Source organism: Pelodiscus sinensis, chromosome 1 (genome assembly GCF_049634645.1).
Source record: "Pelodiscus sinensis isolate JC-2024 chromosome 1, ASM4963464v1, whole genome shotgun sequence".
NCBI lineage: Eukaryota > Metazoa > Chordata > Testudines > Trionychidae > Pelodiscus > Pelodiscus sinensis.
Genome location: NC_134711.1, coordinates 333,536,876 through 333,556,195, shown reverse-complemented (window position 1 = coordinate 333,556,195; position 19,320 = coordinate 333,536,876). Strand labels below are relative to the sequence as shown.

General features: G+C 46.9%; 2 protein-coding genes across 2 annotated transcripts; both read right to left on the bottom strand.

Annotated features, from left to right (window-relative positions):
- Positions 1-963: 963 nt before the first annotated feature.
- On the bottom strand, positions 964-1,923 carry LOC142818306 (olfactory receptor 52M1-like). Its single transcript, XM_075897147.1, has one exon. It carries the CDS (start codon positions 1,921-1,923, stop codon positions 964-966), a length of 960 nt encoding a protein of 319 aa, XP_075753262.1.
- An 11,197-nt stretch (positions 1,924-13,120) lies between these two features.
- On the bottom strand, positions 13,121-14,080 carry LOC102459375 (olfactory receptor 52M1-like). The gene has a single exon (XM_006116208.2). The coding sequence runs from the start codon at positions 14,078-14,080 to the stop codon at positions 13,121-13,123; it is 960 nt and encodes a 319-aa protein (XP_006116270.2).
- Between the last annotated feature and the right edge of the window lie 5,240 nt (positions 14,081-19,320).

Sequence of the window (19,320 nt, the reverse complement as noted above, 5' to 3'; positions counted from 1 at the left end):
GTTGCCATTCCTAATATCAGATTTGTGTCCATTGATTCTTTTACGTAGGGACTGTCCTGTTTGGCGGATGTATATAGCAGTGGGGCATTGTTGTCCCACCAGGCAGGTGAGAGACATAGGGTCATGAACCCAGGACTGTCCTATTCAGATGCTACCATCCAGGCAGGCAGGTTCCTGGACAGGCTGTAGAAGCTCCTCTCCAGCCCCAGAGCAGAGGGAGCCCAGCTGCAGCAGGGATGGAGGTGGGGAAGATCCAGCCAGTGACAGGAGGAGGGGAGTGAAAAGAAGTGGCCAAGGACTGGGTGATGGTGGAGGAAGGGGCAAAAGGGGAGGGGCACATTGGACTAGCTGAGACAGAGTTAGGGGCTATGGAAAGGAAGCAAGCCAGGACACAGGGCCTGGGGAATAGGTGGGTGGAGGCAGAGCCCTGGGCACCAATGACTGACAATGAGAACGGCTGTAACCCTGGGTATGTCTACACTACCCCCCTAGTTCGAACTAGGGGAGTAATGTATGCATACCGAACTTGCTAATGAAGCCCGGGATTTGAATTTCCCGGGCTTCATTAGCATAAAGCCGGCTCCGCCATTTTTAAAAGCCGGCTTGTTCGAACCCCATGCCGCGCGGCTACACGCGGCACGGGGTTCGAACAAGCCGGCTTTTAAAAATGGCGGAGCCGGCTTTATGCTAATGAAGCCCGGGAAATTCAAATCCCGGGCTTCATTAGCAAGTTCGGTATGCATACATTACCCCCCTAGTTCGAACTAGGGGGGTAGTGTAGACATACCCCCTGAGAGTTACGGAGCCATACGCAGACTGATTCCACCATGGGTCACCCTGATCCAGCACAGTAAGGGAAGGACACAACATCTGTCTGACTGCAAAGGTTGTGATTCAGGAAAGGGGCTTCAACACCATGTTACCACCAAGGAAAGCAAGGAGCTTGGTCTGAAAGCCACAGCCCTAGGAGAAAACGTTAGACTGCTTCTGAGTAATGAGCCAAAGCAGCCTCCCCCGAACCTGTTTGGTCTTCACCCCATAGATGATAGGGTTCAGCATGGGGGGCAGCAGGAGGTACATGTTGCCAATGAGAACATGGACATGCAGAGGAAAGTTCTGTCCAAAACGGTACACAAAGGAGGAGAAAACAGTTGGGATGTAAAAGATTACGATGGCGCAGAGATGTGAACCACAAGTCCAAAAAGTCTTGAATCGGGCATCCTTTGTGGGGAGGCTGAAGATGGCCCTGAGGATCTGCATGTAGGAAATTGCAATAAATATCGCATCCAGACCCAACACACAAAACAGCACAAAGAGCCCGTAGGAACTACTGATGCGGGTGTCGCCACAGGCCAGCTTCACCACAGCCATGTGGGCGCAAAAGGAATGAGAGATGATGTTGGTTCTGCAATATGACCATTGCCTCAGCAGGAAGGGAAAGGGCAGTGACTCTATGCCACTTCGCAGCACCACGGCCAGGCCAATCTTGGCCACCACAGCGTGTGTCAGGATGATGGAATGTCTCAGGGGATGGCAGATGGCCACGTAGCGATCCAACGCCATGGCTGCCAATATCCCAGACTCTATCGCTGAGAAGCACTGAACGAAGTACAGCTGGGTGAGACAGGCACTGAAACTGATCTCCCTGGAATTGACCCAGAAGATGCTCAGCATCTTGGGCAGGGTGGACGTGGTCAACAGAAGGTCGGTGACAGCCAGCATGCAGAGGAAATAGTACATGGGCTCATGGAGGCTCGGCTCTGTCTTCACAATGAACAGGATGGTGAAGTTCCCTAAGATGACTATAGCATAGATAGCTGAGAACGGGATGGAGATCCAGACATGGGCCGCCTCCAGGCCAGGAATGCCCAGCAGGATGAAGGTGGAGGGGTTGGTGAAATCGGTTGCGTTGGAATATGACATGGAGCAGGGGAGAAAGGATCCGAAGATGAGGCTGGATGGTGTCTCCTTCATATACCGTATGTTCCCTTGACTCACTTTATATGCCCAGACTCTACGGTGCAGTTCACAGTACCTGGATGGAGAGATGATGTTAACAAGAGACATCACATGCACTACAGGAAACTCTTTTCATGGGTGAAGCACATTCCCTGCACAGTAAAAAGACATTTTCATTATTTGGAGATATGATTCATTAACCACTGACCCTACTAATGACAAGTCCATATTTTATGTGTCAGTATTTACTATACAGAATCATGTGGGAAAATGTAACATGTGCCAGAGGGTAACAGGGCTGTGGATTCATGTTTTCAATCATTGCCCCTTACTGAAAACAAACCCTGAAGAGACATTCATGTCATACAGATTCCCCATTGACCCGGTTTCTCAAAATATGAGAATGGGGAAAAAAATACAAATCTTTGACAAGTCAAGTGCCAGGGAAAACCCTCCAATTAGAACACACTTCAGGGGAAAGTCCTGGCTGTTAGTGACAGCAGTGTTACGCAAATAGCATTCAAAGCACACACAATCTTCAGATACCCCTGTGATGCTCTTGGATGGTAATTGGAACACGCAGAGCACTGCTGACTCCACTACAATACATTGGAAATAAATGTAGCGCAAAGTCTGCCAGTGAGATGTCTCCCAAGAGCTCATGGTTGGCTGGTTATGGGTGTCCTATCTGTGTTATGCATATCCTGGTTATGGTTATACCATTTGAATGTTATGCAAATATTATGCATATTTAAGTCCTTGATGATACAGACCTTAGCTGTGGGTCTGTGTGTCAGAGGTAACCTCCCGGAGTAGCACCCACAGGATCATTAGCCAGTGTGTTGGGAAAGTCTAGTCAGGTTTATCGGTTCTTCAAGAAACATTAAAGGGACAATGGAGGTTGGGAGGCAGCCAACTCAACTGAACACTTTCCAGCAAACCTTTAGTTTGGAGTGTGGGCCAAGGCTTCCCCCCACGGAGAAAGCAGCCAAGCACGTGGAAGCCACACACCCATTAGGTGTGATTCACTGTCCACGGGGTGGCACTGAGATCACTTCCAGAGAGATAAGAATGAGTCTGTTCTACAGCCTCAGCCTCATGCACTGCAGTCTCAGGGTCCGTTCTGCCTATTGGTGTTACCCGTGGAAACTGACTTACTCTTGTGCCTCCGAACCCCACCTTGGGATGTGCTTTGCACAGTGAGCACAATGGGATTCCCTCCCCATGGCTGAGGGTACGAAAAGCGCCCTGGAAATCCCTCCATTTGTCTTGGATCCTGCTCCTCACCTCTACAGGATCCGTCCTGAAGCTTTGAACAAAGGACTGTCCACCAATCCAGTTGCCCCGGGAACAGGACTTAAGCCAGCGGCTTATCCCATCCCTGCTACAAGCCTGCACCGAGATCTTTGCAATTGGTGACTGTAATTGACTCCTTCACCAATTATAGCTTTCTTTCTTTCTTTCTTTCTTTCTTTCTTTCTTTCTTTCTTTCTTTCTTTCTTTCTTTCTTTCTTTCTTTCTTTCTTTCTTTCTTTCTTTCTTTCTTTCTTTCTTTCTTTCTTTCTCTTTACATAAAGATTTAGGGTTGAGATCCTAAAGGCTCCAGCAGGTTTTGGGGAAAGTCATAAATTGACCTCGGAACATGGCTGGTGCTTTGGAATCAGAAGAACTTTTTTAATCTGATGGGATTGGTTTTCGTAACATCTCATCTTTACAAGGAGTGTCGTTGGTGCTGCCCCAGAATACCTGAAATCTGGTGCCCAGAACCAGGGAAATTCAACAGATTTTTTGTCCTGGGAGGGTTCCACTGTACAAGGGATGAATATTCACATAGAGAATGCGCACTGCACAGTGCCAATAGAGCACGGGCAAAGTGGACTGAAAACTGGTTAACTGAGAGATCTGAGAAAGCCATTGCCAATGGGCCACTGTCAGTGAATGGGGCTGTTCCTAGGGGAGTTCGGCAGGGGTCCGTGCTTGGCCTAATGTTGTTCAATATTTTCATCAATTATCCGGAAGTCAATCAAAATAGAAACTCACTGCAGGTACATTGTGAGTGACCCAAAGCCTGGCTGAGTGGTGTAATGTGGAGGCCGGGGCCGGCAAATTGACTGAGGGGATGAACTGAGAATTCAGGATAAATGCATGGACCAGGGCACTGAGTTATGGAACGCAAGGACCCTAAATGGGATTAAGGTTATAGTGCAGACCCAATTCCTTCTGAGCTCCTAGTGCAATGCACGGGCCAAAGGGCGGATGCAATCCTAGGTGGCAGAAACAGGTGAGGGATGAGTTGGAGCATGGGGAGAATTTTCCCTCTGCACTTGGTACTAGGGAAACCAACCTTGGGCAGTCCCGGGGTCGGCATTTCACAAGGGATGTTGAGAAACTGGAGAGGGTGTGGAAAAAAGCCACCCAAATGATTAGAACCCATGGAAAATTCTGGTCACTGAGAGGCTGAAAGAACTTCATCGATCTAACGTAAATTGTGAAGATGGGTCTTTAATCTAGCTGAGTAGAGCAGAAAATGACCCAATTGGGCGGGGGGAGCTAAAATCTCACAAGTTGCTGTTGGTAATAAAGGCACGGAGGGTGAGTGACTAGTGGAACCAAGTGCAATGGGACGTGGTGGGTTGTCCAACCGCCCGTCTCTGGACATCCAGACCGAGAAGGATTTGCAGGCTGCTCTCAAGCCTCCCTTAATCTCTACATCTCACAACGAGACTCCACCAGTTCCCTCAGCTGTCCTTGTTACACACAGCAACAAAACAACCAAATCCACACCCTGAGCGCTAGGACTATTCCAGCCTCACTCTGGTGTCAGCAACATGAAAGCAACAGCCTAATGCTCCCCTTGATCTCGTTAGCAGCGCTCCAGGGGTTGATTTGCCTGTGCTGTCGGGAGCACACTGCTATCAAGATGGGTCCTGTCTCCACTGAAGCGGTGGCATTTAAGGGTCGATAATCCCTGAGGCAGATCTTCTGTCAGGTATCTAAAACATGGTTACAATCAGGAGAGGGAGAAGTATTCCCCTTAACCTCTGAGGCTAGGACAAGAAGCCATGGCTCAAATTGCAGGAAGGCAGGTTTAGGTTGGGCATTAGGAAAAACTTCCCACCCGTCAGGGTGATGAAATACTGGAATCAAATGCCCAGCAAGATTGTGGAATCTCCATTATGGGAGACATTTAAGAGCAGAAGACAGTATAAAAATAATAAATACCCTTACAGAACCTTAGAGACGAACAAAAATGTAGATGCTTCAGGGGGTGGCTGAGTTAGTCTGTACAGGATACACTTAAATAAGAAAAACTGGTCTGGTAGCACTTTATAGACTAACAAAACATTTAGATGGTATCATGAGCTTTTGTGGGCACATCCCACTTCTTCAAATGAGCGGAGTTTTAAGTTTCGGATGTGCAGACACAAAATAAACAGAGGAGAAGGGAGAAGGAAAAAAAGAAGGGGGGAGGATGGGAAACAAGGAACAGAGGTCATGAGAAAATCAAAGGGAAAAAGAGGAAGACAGAATAGTCAATCAGTAAGTACCTGAAGATTGGATAGTGAAAACGAAGCAGATAAGGATCAAAGTCAATAGATGGGGGGATACTAACACAGGAATCTGCATAAAGATTTGTTTGCACCTTCATTGGATGTTAGGATGGTAATTGCATTCATGGTATGTAGATGTTAATCATGGGCACAAGCCACTTCTTCAGATGAATGGAGTTTAAGGGGTCCAAGTTCCCAATAAATAGCACAGGACCTAACCACATACACCACCACATCAGAGGCTCATATAACTGCACATTCACCCATGTGATCTATGCCATCAAGTGCCACCAATGCCCCTGTGCCACGGATACTGGCCAAACTGGACAGTCTCTATGAGAAAGGATTAATGGACACAAATCCAATATTCGAAAAGGAAAGTCACAGAAACCTGTTGGGGAACATTTTACCTTACCCGAGCACTCACTAATAGATCTCAAAGTGACCGTATTATTGCAAGCCAATTAAAAAAAAATGCTTGAAAGGGAAGCGGCAGGGCCTAATTTCATTTACAGGAGAAGTTCTGCTGTTTTCTTTGTAGGCCCTACAAAGTTCATGTACAAGTTTGAAAGCTACAATAGAGGTTTAAACAAAGACCTTAACTGGATTACCCGCTATCTCCCACATCCTAATGACATAAAATGCCAAACACCAGATACTTCAGAGTCCTTCATTTACTCTCTGTCAGCTTCATTTACATGGAGACTCATTGAGCATTCTTTTCCCATCTTTTTCTCCAACCTTTTCCCTCCTCATCCCCTTCCTTTCTCTGCTCTTTATTTGGAACTTAGACCCCTTAAGCTTCATTCATCTGAAGAAGTAGGTGGTGCCCATGAAAGCTCAAGATACCATCTCCCTTTTTGTTAGTCTCTAATATGCTGCAAGACTACTCATAATTTTTCAAGTCTTTTTTTTCAGTTACAGACTAAGAAGGCTACCCCGCTGAAAATTTAAGAGCAGGCTAGACAAACACCTGTCAAGGATGATATAGATGGGGCTTGGTCTAGCCTTAACGGCAGGGAACTGGACTCGATGACCTTTCTGGTCCCTTTCTCTTCTATGTTTCTATATAATGGTCTAATCTCATCTAAAACCCTATGAATGTGTCCAAAAACAAAGTAGATCTGGCATTTGTTTTCACTTTGTCCCACTCCACATGAACAAGGGAACACTCCACTCTATTGAATGTGAACATATAACACTGATAAAAGAAGTCTATTTACATAACTGTATTTGACCTGGGGAACTCCTTAATCCAGACATTATTGGATTGAAGTGCTTAGCTGAACGGGATTCACTGATGGATTGGCCATGGCTGGTGGCACTGGTCAGACTGACATGTGTGAAGGCTTCCTGACACCTTCAATGAGAAAACCTAATTTCCAGCTGTTTGCACATTTTCCAAAAATTTCCCAGGTGGGGTGTCTGGTTGAGGCTGTCTGACACTCCAGACCCCAGGTCCCCGGTGCCCCTGACATGCAGCCACCTCAGAGCTGGAGGTGTCGCCGGGGGTGGGCCGGGCTGCAGAGAAGAGAAGGGAGCTTCTCAGCAAGAGATTCTTACCTGGGAGTCCTGAAATGGACGCGTCTTCCTCAGGCAGGCGTGTGCCCCACCCCTCAGCACGGCATCTGCAGCAGCTTCCTCTGCCAAGAGCTGAGGCAGGGTGGGCACTGGTTATAACACGGCTCTGGGCAGCCCGGTGCGGTTTGATAAGACACTGGGGAGAAGTGGGACCCGATTGTAAACCGGCTGGAGACAAGCCTATCTGTGCTCCTGGGCTATTTATCCAGCTGTAGGCATAACGAGTAATTAAGGGACCTTCCCAGGGGAGAGGAGATCTCTTGGGCTCTGGGCTGAGTCATGGGGTAATTGTCTGCTCTGAGCATTTGTGTGTTTTTAAAATTGTGCTGATTAGGAAAAAAAATAACAAGGTTTAATGTGTAGGTCTCCCTGGAGTGTGATACCATGTAAATGCCAAGAAGAGATGGGTAGATAATAGAGACCCAGATCTGGACACAGAAGTGTGACAGGAGACACAAGACTTTGTGGGCACATGTGGGTCTCGTTAAGATGTCACACATCAGTAATATTCATCAGGAACCAGCATGATCCTGTGCAGCCCCTTCCAAAGAAGGATCTTAGAATCATAGAATCAAAGAGCTGGAAGACACCTCAGGAGGCCAACAAGTCCAGCCCCTTCCCAAGGCAGGACCAATCCCAAGTCTTGAGAAGCCCAGTATGTCAGTATGAACATAGCCCCACGTTCACACAGCCCTGCTGGGGGCGGGGCGGGGAATGGGCTTGTCCTGGGGTGTTTTTTGGGGAGGGCTCGGCGACCTGCAAAGGGCTCAGGCACCCCCTCTGATTCTCTGTTTTGGATCTTTGTTTGTCTCCTTCTGCGGGTGGACCATAAACACCATTCTGCTGCACAGGGTCATCCACCTGGGAGCCCCGGAGCTCCATTGTGGCTGGATTTTCCTCCCAGGTCTTCCCCAACTGCGGGTGGTGCTCTTAATGGAACCACATCCTCATCTGTGCCCCCAACCACGGGGCAGCACACTATATAAATCGCAAGGGATACTTTTCTACGGTCCTGCAGGCCCTGGTGGATCACCGCCGACAGTTCACAGACATTTTCATTGGCGGGTCAGGGAAGGTGCAAGATGCCCAGGTCTTCCTTAACTCCAGCCTGTACCACAAACACACACACACTGCCCTGGCTGTCACTTTCTTCCCTGAACATAACATCAGGGTCAGGGACATTGAGATGCCACTGTGCATAAGGGGGACGTGGTCTGATAAAGCTATAAAGCCATGGCTGATGAAGCCATAAAGCAACCACCTGAACCAGTCCAATGACTGCTTCATTGGCTGCCTGGGAAGGGCCTGCATGCATAGGGAATGCGCCTTTGGGCACTTGATGGCGCAGTTCAGGTGCCTCCTGACCAGCCTCAATGTGGTGGAACACAAAATCCCCGAGGTGATCTCCGCTTGCTGTGTTCTCGACACCATCGTGGGAAGGAGGGGAGGGGTGACCGTCCTTCCGGCGTGGGAGGCAGAGGCTGGCTGGGAGGGATGGGCTGTGTGTATCCTGTGAGAGCAAAACTTCCAAAGGGAAAAGTTGCACCTCACAAGGGAACAGTAAGAAAAGTCTTTGAAGAATTCTAAACAGATGGAAGTGGGGGAATGGCCCAGCTCTTGTGGGAAGCTTTCCTGCTGTTTACACCGCCCATTACGGAACGTGTTGCCTGATCTGAGACTGCTGATGATATTTTTGGATACCCCCTTTGTTTTTTAATTTTTTCCTTTAGGGCTGACAGGTTCTTTGTCCCAGGGTCAGGCCCAATATTCAATTATTCTGTGGTTGGGATCACAGATGGGCACAGATGCAACACTCACACTATACAAACTCCTGAATATATGTAGTTTATTAACATATTTAACGCAGTCACAAACACCTCAATTTCATAAGCTAAATAGGTTATGTCCATCAATATTTCCATACCCAGTACTCACACCACTCCTACTAGAACAACCGAGGTGTTAGCCATCGTCTTCCTCATCACCGGAACCTTCCCCGTCCTCACCACAGCCTCATTCTCACACCCCCAAAGACTCTGTCTCCTTCTCCTCCTGCCCTGAGGCTGGGATGCCTATTTTATCATCTGTTATTCTGATGGTGTTATATCGGATGCGTATGCAGTAGGGGATGTTTCCTTTTCTCCTTATTTGTATTTCCTCACCTTACTAATGGTGAAGTGTCTTTTTCTATTAGGTCATTGATCTCAACTTAGTATCGTAAGCGTCAGTTTGTTACCATGGGTATTTTGTGGTTGTCTGTCATATTTGATAATGAAGATAATGAAGCAAGTAATAAAGGAATATGTCTGCAAACATCTGGAAGATAAGGTCCTTATGGCACGACCCAGTACCATCCAGATTATCTCTGATAGGTGTCTATCTAACTTGCTCTTATATATCTCCAGAGATGGAGATTCCACAACCTCCTGTCAGCCGACGGTCAGGGCAGTGTGTGTGTGTATGCTTCCGAGAAAAGGTTTAACGTCCGTGTCTTTACTGCTAGGACCGGGGTCCCGTCGCAGAGGGTGGCCAGCAGGCCAACAGATGCCCCGTTATATAGGAAGAGCTTATTACATCTTAGATTTTAACTGCTAGAACACAAAGTTCCTTCGCAGCGGGCAGCCTGGGAAAGGCTGGAAAGGTTCCCCAACGGATCTTGTCACCTGGGAGTGACACAGATCCAAACGCCCAAGCTCTCCCTATGTCTGTCCCTTTATGACCGGCTGAAGTTCTTTTAAATTGTGCTTGGTTCTGTTACAGCAACTGGAGGAGTCAGGTTAAAGCTTAAACAGTTACAGGTTTATTAAAAGACTTATAAGAGCATATGGTTACAATGGCTATTGCTCTATTTCTTAAATGCTAGCATATATATATATATATATATATATATATATATATATATATATATATATATATATATATATATAGGTCTTAAAAATGATCACAGGAAAAAGGTAAAGATAGAAAATAGAAATAATGGTACCAAGTGACAGCTTAATCTTTAAAGAGCTCTAATACTATGTATATATATACTTCTACAAAGGACCACATCCAGGTACAATTTTTACCCCTTTCTGTGCCTCTCGACTCCAGCGTGTCAGGCCAGGGCCGGTCTCTCAATTCCTAGGAAAGACGAATACGAGGTGGGCGTCCCCTTGGAACCTCGGGAGATCAAACACCTAACCCGACCAGCAGATAGATGGTAGATTGACACTCAGAGAAAATGTGCTGCTGGACCCATCTATATACCCCTAGGGGCCCGTATTCTCTTTCTTATCTAAGATGCCGAATTGTACTGGTCCATTTTGTGGCGCCAGTTCTTACAAGCAAGTTTCAAGTTAATTTACACTTGCAAGAGAGATAACTAAATTGTGAATACTAGACATTTTTTTACTGGGCGAGAGATTCCTCCTCCTGCGGATGGATGTGTGTTCGTATCAATATGGGTTTGAGTCAAGGGCACTCCTTGGCAGCCTCTTGGTCAGCAATTGGCGTATCTCTGTTTACAGCCATTCACGGTCACAGCAGCCTGGGCCTTCTGCTCTGTGTGCCCTGTATGCTCCAGGCAAGCAAAAATGGATGTTACAAGGGGGGGTTTCTGTCTGGCTACACCTCCCTAGGCAATTCATTTCAGTGTTTAATCACCCTGACAGTGAGGAAGTTTTTCTTAATGTCCAGCCTAAACCTCCCTTGCTGCAGTTTAAGCCCATTGCTTCTTGTTCTATCCTCAGAGGCCAAGGAGAACAATTTTTTCCCTCCTCCTTATAACACCCTTTTGGACACTTGAAGACCACTATTATGTCCCCTCTCAGTCTTCTCTTTTCTAATCTAAAGAAACCCAATTCTTTCAGCCTTCCCTAATAGCTCATGTTTTCTAGACCTTTAATCATTCTTGTTGCTCTTTTCTGGACCCTGTTGTGACGGACCGGGCCGTGTCTGGGCACAGCTGAGGGCGCCCGCTCAGGGCGAATTGCTCAAATCTGGGGCTCCTTACAGCCCCCAGACTGGTGACCTCTCCAAACAGGCCACAAACCAGTCCCACAGAGCACTTCAGCAACCTGCCTGAAGCCTCCCAAGCAAAACCCCTCCGACACCCCAGCAATATCCGTGCCCCAGATGGCCCCGGGCCTATACACAGGTGGGGGGGTCCTTGCACCCAATCCCACCTACCCTGAACAAGTTCTGTCCGGTTCCAAGAAACCAGCCACAGATCCCTGGTCAATTTACCCTCTGGACCTTACCCACAAATCACGCTGGGCCAATCCTTTAGAATCTATATCTAAAGGTTTATTATTACAATAAAGAAAAGCATGAGAGTAAGGTTGTTAAAGAATAGTACGTTACATGCACCGAATCTTCCAGTTCTCGATGCAGGCTCTAGCAGAGATGTTGCAGCTGCTGGTTTAAAAGTTCTTATTGCACATCCTAAGATCAGGATGGGTTCACAGGTCTTCCGGGCTCTTCGATCCCTGCAGTGCTGCCTCTGGGATGAAGTGCTGAGCTGAGAATAAAATGGCATCGACCACATGGCCTCTTTATACCCCCTTCCTGGCCTCTTCTGGTCTCAGCCGGTCACCTGGCCCTCAGCCTCTCTCTGGGTGCATAATTGGCTGGATAACCATAGTCAGAGAGTTGTTGTTAACGGTTCTAAATCCTGCTGGAAAGGGATAACAAGTGGAGTTCCTCAAGGGTCTGTTTTGGGACCCGTACTATTCAATATCTTCATCAATGATGTAGATATTGGGATAGAGAGTACTCTTATTAAGTTTGCAGATGATACCAAACTGGGTGGGGTTGCGACTTCTTTGGAGGATAGGGACATAATTCAAAATGACCTTAGCAAGTTAGAGAAATGGTCAGAGGTAAACAGGATGAGGTTTAATAAAGAGAAATGCAAAGTGCTCCACTTAGGAAGGAACAATCAGTTCCATACATACAAGATGGGAAGCGACTGTCTAGGAAGGAGCATGGCGGAAAGGGATCTAGGGGTCATAGTGGACCACAAGTTGAATATGAGTCAACAGTGTGATGCTGTTGCAAAAAAAGCAAATATGATTCTAGGTTGTATCAACAGGTGTGTTGTAAGCAAAACTCGTGAAGTCATTCTGCCGCTCATTTCTGCACTAGTTAGGCCTCAGCTGGAGTACTGTGTCCAGTTCTGGGCGCCACATTTCAAGAAAGATGTGGAGAAATTGGAAAGGGTACAGAGAAGAGCGACAAGAATGATTAAAGGTTTAGAGAACATGACCTATGAAGCCAGGCTTCATGAACTGGGCTTGTTTAGTTTGGAAAAAAGAAGATTAAGGGGGGACATGATAGCGGTTTTCAAATATCTAAAAGGGTGTCACAAGGAGGAAGGCGAAAATTTGTTCCTCTTGGTTTCTGAGGACAGGACAAGGAGTAATGGGCTTAAAGTGCAGCAGGGGAGGTTTAGATTGGACATTAGGAAAAAATTCCTAACTGTCAGGGTGGTCAAATATTGGAATAAATTGCCAAGGGAGGTGGTGGAATCTCCCTCTCTGGAGATATTTAAGAACAGGTTAGATAGACATCTGTCAGGGATGGTGTAGACGGAGCTTGATCCTGCCTTGAGGGCGGGGGGCTGGACTCGATGACCTCTCGAGGTCCCTTCCAGTCCTATTATTCTATGATTCTATGATTCTAGTTCGAACTACCTAGTTCGTGCCCCGTGTAGCCGCGCTGCACGGGGTTCGAACCAGTGGGGTTTTAAAAATGGCAGCTCCCCGCTTATGCAAATGAAGCCTGGGAAATTCAAATCCCGGGCTTCATTTGCAAGTGCGGTATGCCTACTTTACCCTCCTAGTTCGAACTAGGACGGTAGTGTAGACATACCCCCTGAGAGTTATGGAGCCGTAAGCAAACTGATTCCACCATGAGTCACCCTGATCCAACACAGTAAGGGAAGGAAACAACATCAGTCTGACTGCAAAGGTTGTGATTTAGGGAAGGGGGCCCAGCGCCATCATACCAGCCAGGAAAGCAAGGAGCTTTGTCTGAAAGACATGGACCTAGGAGAAAACGTTAGACTGCTTCTGAGTAATGAGCCGAAGCAGCCTCCCCCGAACCTGTTTGGTCTTCACCCCGTAGATGATGGGGTTGAGCATGGGGGGCAGCAGGAGGTACATGTTGCCAATGAGAACATGGACATGCAGAGGAAAGTTCTGTCCAAAACGGTAGATGAGGGAGGAGAAAAGAGTTGGGATGTAAAAGATTACAATGGTGCAGAGATGTGAACCACAAGTCCAAAAAGTCTTGAATCGGGCCTCCTTTGTGGGGAGGCTGAAGATGGCCCTGAGGATCTGCATGTAGGAAATTGCAATAAATATCGCATCCAGACCCAACACACAAAACAGCACAAAGAGCCCGTAGGAATTACTGATGCGGGTGTCGCCACAGGCCAGCTTCACCACAGCCATGTGGGCGCAAAAGGAATGAGAGATGATGTTGGTTCTGCAATATGACCATTGCCTCAGCAGGAAGGGAATGGGCAGTGACTCTATGCCACTTCGCAGCACCACGGCCAGGCCAATCTTGGCCACCACAGGGTGTGTCAGGATGATGGAATGTCTCAGGGGATGGCAGATGGCCACGTAGCGATCCAACGCCATGGCCACCAATATCCCAGACTCTATCGCTGAGAAGCACTGAACGAAGTACAGCTGGGTGAGACAGGCACTGAAACTGATCTCCCTGGAATTGACCCAGAAGATGCTCAGCATCTTGGGGAGGGTGGACGTGGTCAACAGAAGGTCGGTGACGGCCAACATGCAGAGGAAATAGTACATGGGCTCATGGAGGCTCGGCTCTGTCTTCACGATGAACAGGATGGTGAAGTTCCCTAAGATGACTATGGCATAAATGGCTGAGAACGGAATGGAGATCCAGACATGGGCCGCCTCCAGGCCAGGAATGCCCAGCAGGATGAAGGTGGAGGGGTTGGTGAAGTCGGTTGCGTTGGAATATGACATGGAGTAGGGGCGAAGGGATCCAAAGCTGAGGCAGAACGGTGTCTCCTGCATGTGCCGTACGTTCCCTTAACTTCCTTTATATGCCTAGGCTCTAGTGGGCTGGTCACAGTACCTGGATGGAGAGACAATGTTAACATCACGTACTACAGGAGACTCTTTTCATGGGTAAAGCACATTCCCTGCTCTTTGCACAACAAAAAGACATTTCCATTATTTGGACATATGAATCATTAATCACTGGCCCTACTAATGAGAATTCTATATTTTATGTGTCAGTATTTCCTATGCAGAATCATGAGAGAAAATAAAATAGTTACTAGTGGGCAACAGGGCTGTGGATACATGTTTTCCTCATCGCCCCTTACTGAAAAGAAACCCTGGAGAGACAATCATGTCGTACAGATTCCCCATTGACTTGGTTACTCAAAATATGAGAATGGAGAAATAATACAAAACTTTGACAAGTCAAGTGCCAGGGGAAAGCCCCCAATTAGAACACACTTCAGGGGAAAGTCCTGGCTGTTAGTGATAGCAGTGTTACACAAATAGCGTTCAAAGCAAACACAATCTTCAGATACCTCTGTGATACTCTTGGGATATGTCTACACTGGCATGATTTTCCGGAAATGCTTAAAACGGAACTGTTTTCCGTTATAAGTATTTCCGGAAAAAGTGCATCTACATTGTCAGGATGCTTTTTTGGAAACGCACTTTTTCTGGAAATGCGTCCGTGCCAATGTAGATGCGCTTTTCCGCAAAAAAGCCCCGATTGTCATTTTTGCGATCGGGGCTTTTTTGCGGAAAACACTACTGTGCTGTCTACACTGGCCCTTTTCCGGAACAGTTTTCCGGAAAATGGACTTTTGCACAAACGGGAGCAGCATAGTATTTCCGGAAAAGCGGCTGATTTCTTACAGTAGATCGTCAGTGCTTTTTCGGAAATTCAAGGGGCCAGTGTAGACAGCTGGCAAGTTATTCCGGAAAAGGAACTGATTTTCCAGTATAAAAGGCCAGTGTAGACACAGCCTTGGGTTGTAATTGGAACATGCAGAGCGCTGCTGACACCCCTACAATATATTGGAAAGAAATCTAGCACAAAGTCTGCCAGTGAGATGTCTCCCAAGAGCTCATGGTTGGCTGGTTATGGGTGTCCTATCTGTGTTATTCATATCCTAGTTACGGTTGTAGCATTTGCATGTTATGCAAATATTATGCATATTTATATCCTTGATGATACAGGCCTTAGCTATGGGTCTGTGTGTCAGAGGTTATATCCTGGAGTAGCACCAACAGAATCATTAGCCAGTGTGTTTGGAAAGTCTAGTCAGATTTATTGGTCCTTCAAGAAACATTCAATGGATAATGGAGGTTGGGAGGCAGCCAACTCGACTAAACACTTTCCTGCAAACCCTCCGTCTGGAGTGTGGGTCCAAGCGTCCACCCACAGAGAACGGAGCCAAGCACGTGGAAGCCACACACCCACTGGGTGTGGGTCACTGCCCATGGGGTGGCACTGAGGTTACTTCCAGAGAGATGAGAATGAGTCTGTTCTACAGCCTCAGTCTCATGCACTGCAGTCTCAGGGTCCGTTCTGCCTATTGGTGTTACCCGTGGAAAGTGACTTACTCTTGTGCCTCCGAACCCCACCTTGGGATGTGCTTTGCACAGTAAGCACAATGGGATTCCCACCCCATGGCTGAGGATACATAAAGTACCCTGGAAATCCCTCCATTTGCCTTGGATCCTGCTCCTCACCTCTTCAGGATTCGTCCTGAAGCTTTGAACAAAGGACTGTCCACCAATCCCAGTTGCCCCGGGAACAGGACTTAAGCCAGCAGCTTATCCCATCCCTGCTACAAGCCTGCACCAAGATCTTTGCAATTGGTGACTGTAATTGACTCCTTCACCAATTACACTGCTCTACAGCCAAAATGCTTCTGAAATAAATGTAGTCAAACTTTACTAATTCTGGGTCACTGAGAACAAAAATGATGATTAAAATTGTTGATTGGCTCTTGTTTTCAAGATGTGCTATTGGGTCAGTATATGACCCTTGACTTGCGAATGGTGGGGGATAAGTGAGTTATAAAGGGAAGGGATCTCAATTTAAACCAGAAATGACTAAAATACATCTTTGACTGGATCTATGAATGACTGGGTTTGGACACGGGTTTATTCCTCTTAAAATCAGGAATAAGGGACCTTTCGGAAAAGGCTTTATTTTCCAAAAGATCCCCGTCTAGACTGGCGCTTTTTTCCTTCAAAGCCCCGAGCCGGAAAAAAGCGGCAGCCATGTTCATGCAAATGAAGCGGAGGAGATGTAAATCCCTGCTTCATTTGCAATTCCGACTTGTCTCATCTGCATCCCTTTTCCAGAAAAGGGGTCCAGTGTAGACACAGCCGATGTGAATTGCATCATGTTATTCCTAGAAGTCATGGATGTTTTGCTGCACAATGGCAATGTTTTGCCATCAATTCCAGTTGGTCATGCAGTCCATATGAAGGAAACCTGTGACAACATGAAACAAATTTGAGGTGCATACACTATGACCATCATTAGTGGCAGCTTTGTGATGATTTGAAGGTTGTTGCTTTCTTGCTTGGTCTGAAGACTGGATACACAAAGTACTGCTGTTTTCTCTGTGAATGGGATAGTCGTGCAAGAGATTCCCACTACATCAAGATAGATTGGCTACTCCGACAGTCATTGGAGCCTGGGAGGAAAAGTGTTCAGCATCCACCACTTGTTGAATCAAGGAAGATTTTGTTACCACCCATACACACCAATTATAGCTTTCTTTCTTTCTTTCTTTCTTTCTTTCTTTCTTTCTTTCTTTCTTTCTTTCTTTCTTTCTTTCTTTCTTTCTTTCTTTCTTTCTTTCTTTCTTTCTTTCTTTCTTTCTTTCTTTCTTTCTTTCTTTCTTTCTTTCTTTCTTTCCCTTTACATAAAGATTTAGAATTGAGATCCTAAAGGCTCCAGCAGGTTTGTGGGAAAGTCATAAATTGACCTCGGAATGTGGCTGGTGCTTTGGAATCAGAAGAACTTTTTTAATCTGATGGGATTGGTTTTCGTAACATCTCATCTTTACAAGGAGTGTCGTTGGTGCTGCCCCAGAATACCTGAAATCTGGTGCCCAGAACCAGGCAAATTCAACAGATTTTTTGTCCTGGGAGGGTTCCACTGTACAAGGGATGAATATTCACACAGAGAATGCGCACTGCACAGTGCCAATAGAGCACGGGCAAAGTGGACTGAAAACTGGTTAACAGAGAGATCTGAGAAAGCCATTGCCAATGGGCCACTGTCAGTGAATGGGGCTGTTCCTAGGGGAGTTCGGCAGGGGTCCGTGCTTGGCCTAATGTTGTTCAATATTTTCATCAATTATCCAGAAGTCAATAGAAAATAGAAACTCACTGCAGATAAATTGTGGGTGACCGAAAGCCAGGCTCAGTCGTGTAACGTTGAGGCCGGGGCTGGCAAATTGACTGAGGGGATGAACTGAGAATACAGGACAAACACACGGACCAGGGCACTGAGTTACGGAACGCAAGGACCCTAAATGGGATTGGGGTCACAGTGCAGACCCAATTCCTTGTGAGCTCCTAGTGCGATGCCTGGGCCAAAGGGCGGATACAATCCTAGGATGCAGAAACAGGGGAGGGGTGAGTTGGAGTAATGGGAGTATTTTCCCTCGGTACTTGGCACTGGGGAACCAAGAGCGTACAGCCCCGGGGTTGGCATGTCACAGGAGTGTTGAGAAATTGGAGAGGCTGCAGAAAAGAGCCACACAAATTATGGAACCTGGGGAAGATTCTGGACTCTGAGAGGCTGAAAGAACTTCATCGATTTATCGTACACTGTGAAAATGGGCTTTGAATCTAGCCGAGTAAAGCAGAAAATGACGCAATGTGGGGGGGTGGGGGGGGAGGGAGGAGCTAAAATCTCACAAGTTGCTTTTAGTAACAAGGGCATGGAAGGTGAGTAACTAATGGAACCAAGTGCAAAGGCAAGTGGTGGATTCTCCAACTGCCCATCTCTGGACATACAGTCAGAGAAGGATTTTCAGGCTGCTCTCACGCATCCTTTAATCTCCACCAGTTCCTTCAGCAACAAAACACCCTGAGTGCTGGGGGCTATTTCAGCCTAAGGCCGGTGTCAGCAGCATGAGAGCAATAACCGAACGTTCCCATTGGCCTCGCATCACTCTGGGGGTTGGGTTGGGTTGGCTGTGCTGCAGGGAGCACCCTGCTGCTGAGATGTGTCCTGTCTCTACTGAAGCGGTGGCATTTAAGGGTCATAGAATCATAGAATCGTAGAATAATAGGACTGGAAGGGACCTCGAGAGGTCATCGAGTCCACCCCCCCGCCCTTAAGGCAGGACCAAGCTCCGTCTACACCATCCCTGACAGATGTCTATCTAACCTGTTCTTAAATATCTTCAGAGAGGGAGATTCCACCACCTCCCTTGGCAGGGTTGACAATCCCTGAGGCAGATCTTCTGTCAGGTATCTAAAACATGGTTACAAGCAGAAGAGGGAAAAGTATTCCCCTTAACCTCCGAGTCTAGGACAAGAAGCCATGGTCTCAAATTGCAGGAAGGCAGGTTTAGGATGGACTTGGGGGAAAACTTCCTGTCAGGGTGGTTAAGCGCTGAACTAAAATGCCCAGGGAGTTTGTGGGATCTCCATCACGGGAGATATTTAAGAGCAGAAGAAAGTTTAAAAATAACAAATATTCTTGCAGCACCATAGAGACTAATAAAAATGTAGATGGTATTGCTGGGAACTACCCACTTCATCAGATAAATGGAGTTTAAGGGGTCCAAGTTCCCAATAAATAGCACAGGACCTAACCACATAAACCACCACATCTGAGGCTCATATAACTGCACATTCACCCATGTGATCTATGCCATCAAGTGCCAGCAATGCCCTTCTGCCACAGATATTGACCAAACTGGACAGTCTCTTTGCAACGGGATTAATGAACACAAAACAGATATTCGAAAAGACAACACACAGAAACCTGTTGGGGAACATTTTAACTTATCCTGGCTCTCACTAACAGATCTCAAAGTGATCACATCATTGCAAGCCAATTAAAAAAAACGCTGCAAAGGGAAGCTGCAGGGCTTAATTTCATTTACAGCAGGAGTTCTGTTGTTGTTTTGTACACCCTGCAAAGTTCATTTACAAGTGTGATGGCTACAACAGAGGTTTAAACAAAGACCTTACCCAGA

Bases quoted from the DNA above. Each gene is read 5' to 3' on its own strand.
- LOC102459375 (XM_006116208.2), bottom strand. From the start codon at position 14,080: ATGTCATATTCCAACGCAACCGACTTCACCAACCCCTCCACCTTCATC.
- LOC142818306 (XM_075897147.1), bottom strand. From the start codon at position 1,923: ATGTCATATTCCAACGCAACCGATTTCACCAACCCCTCCACCTTCATC.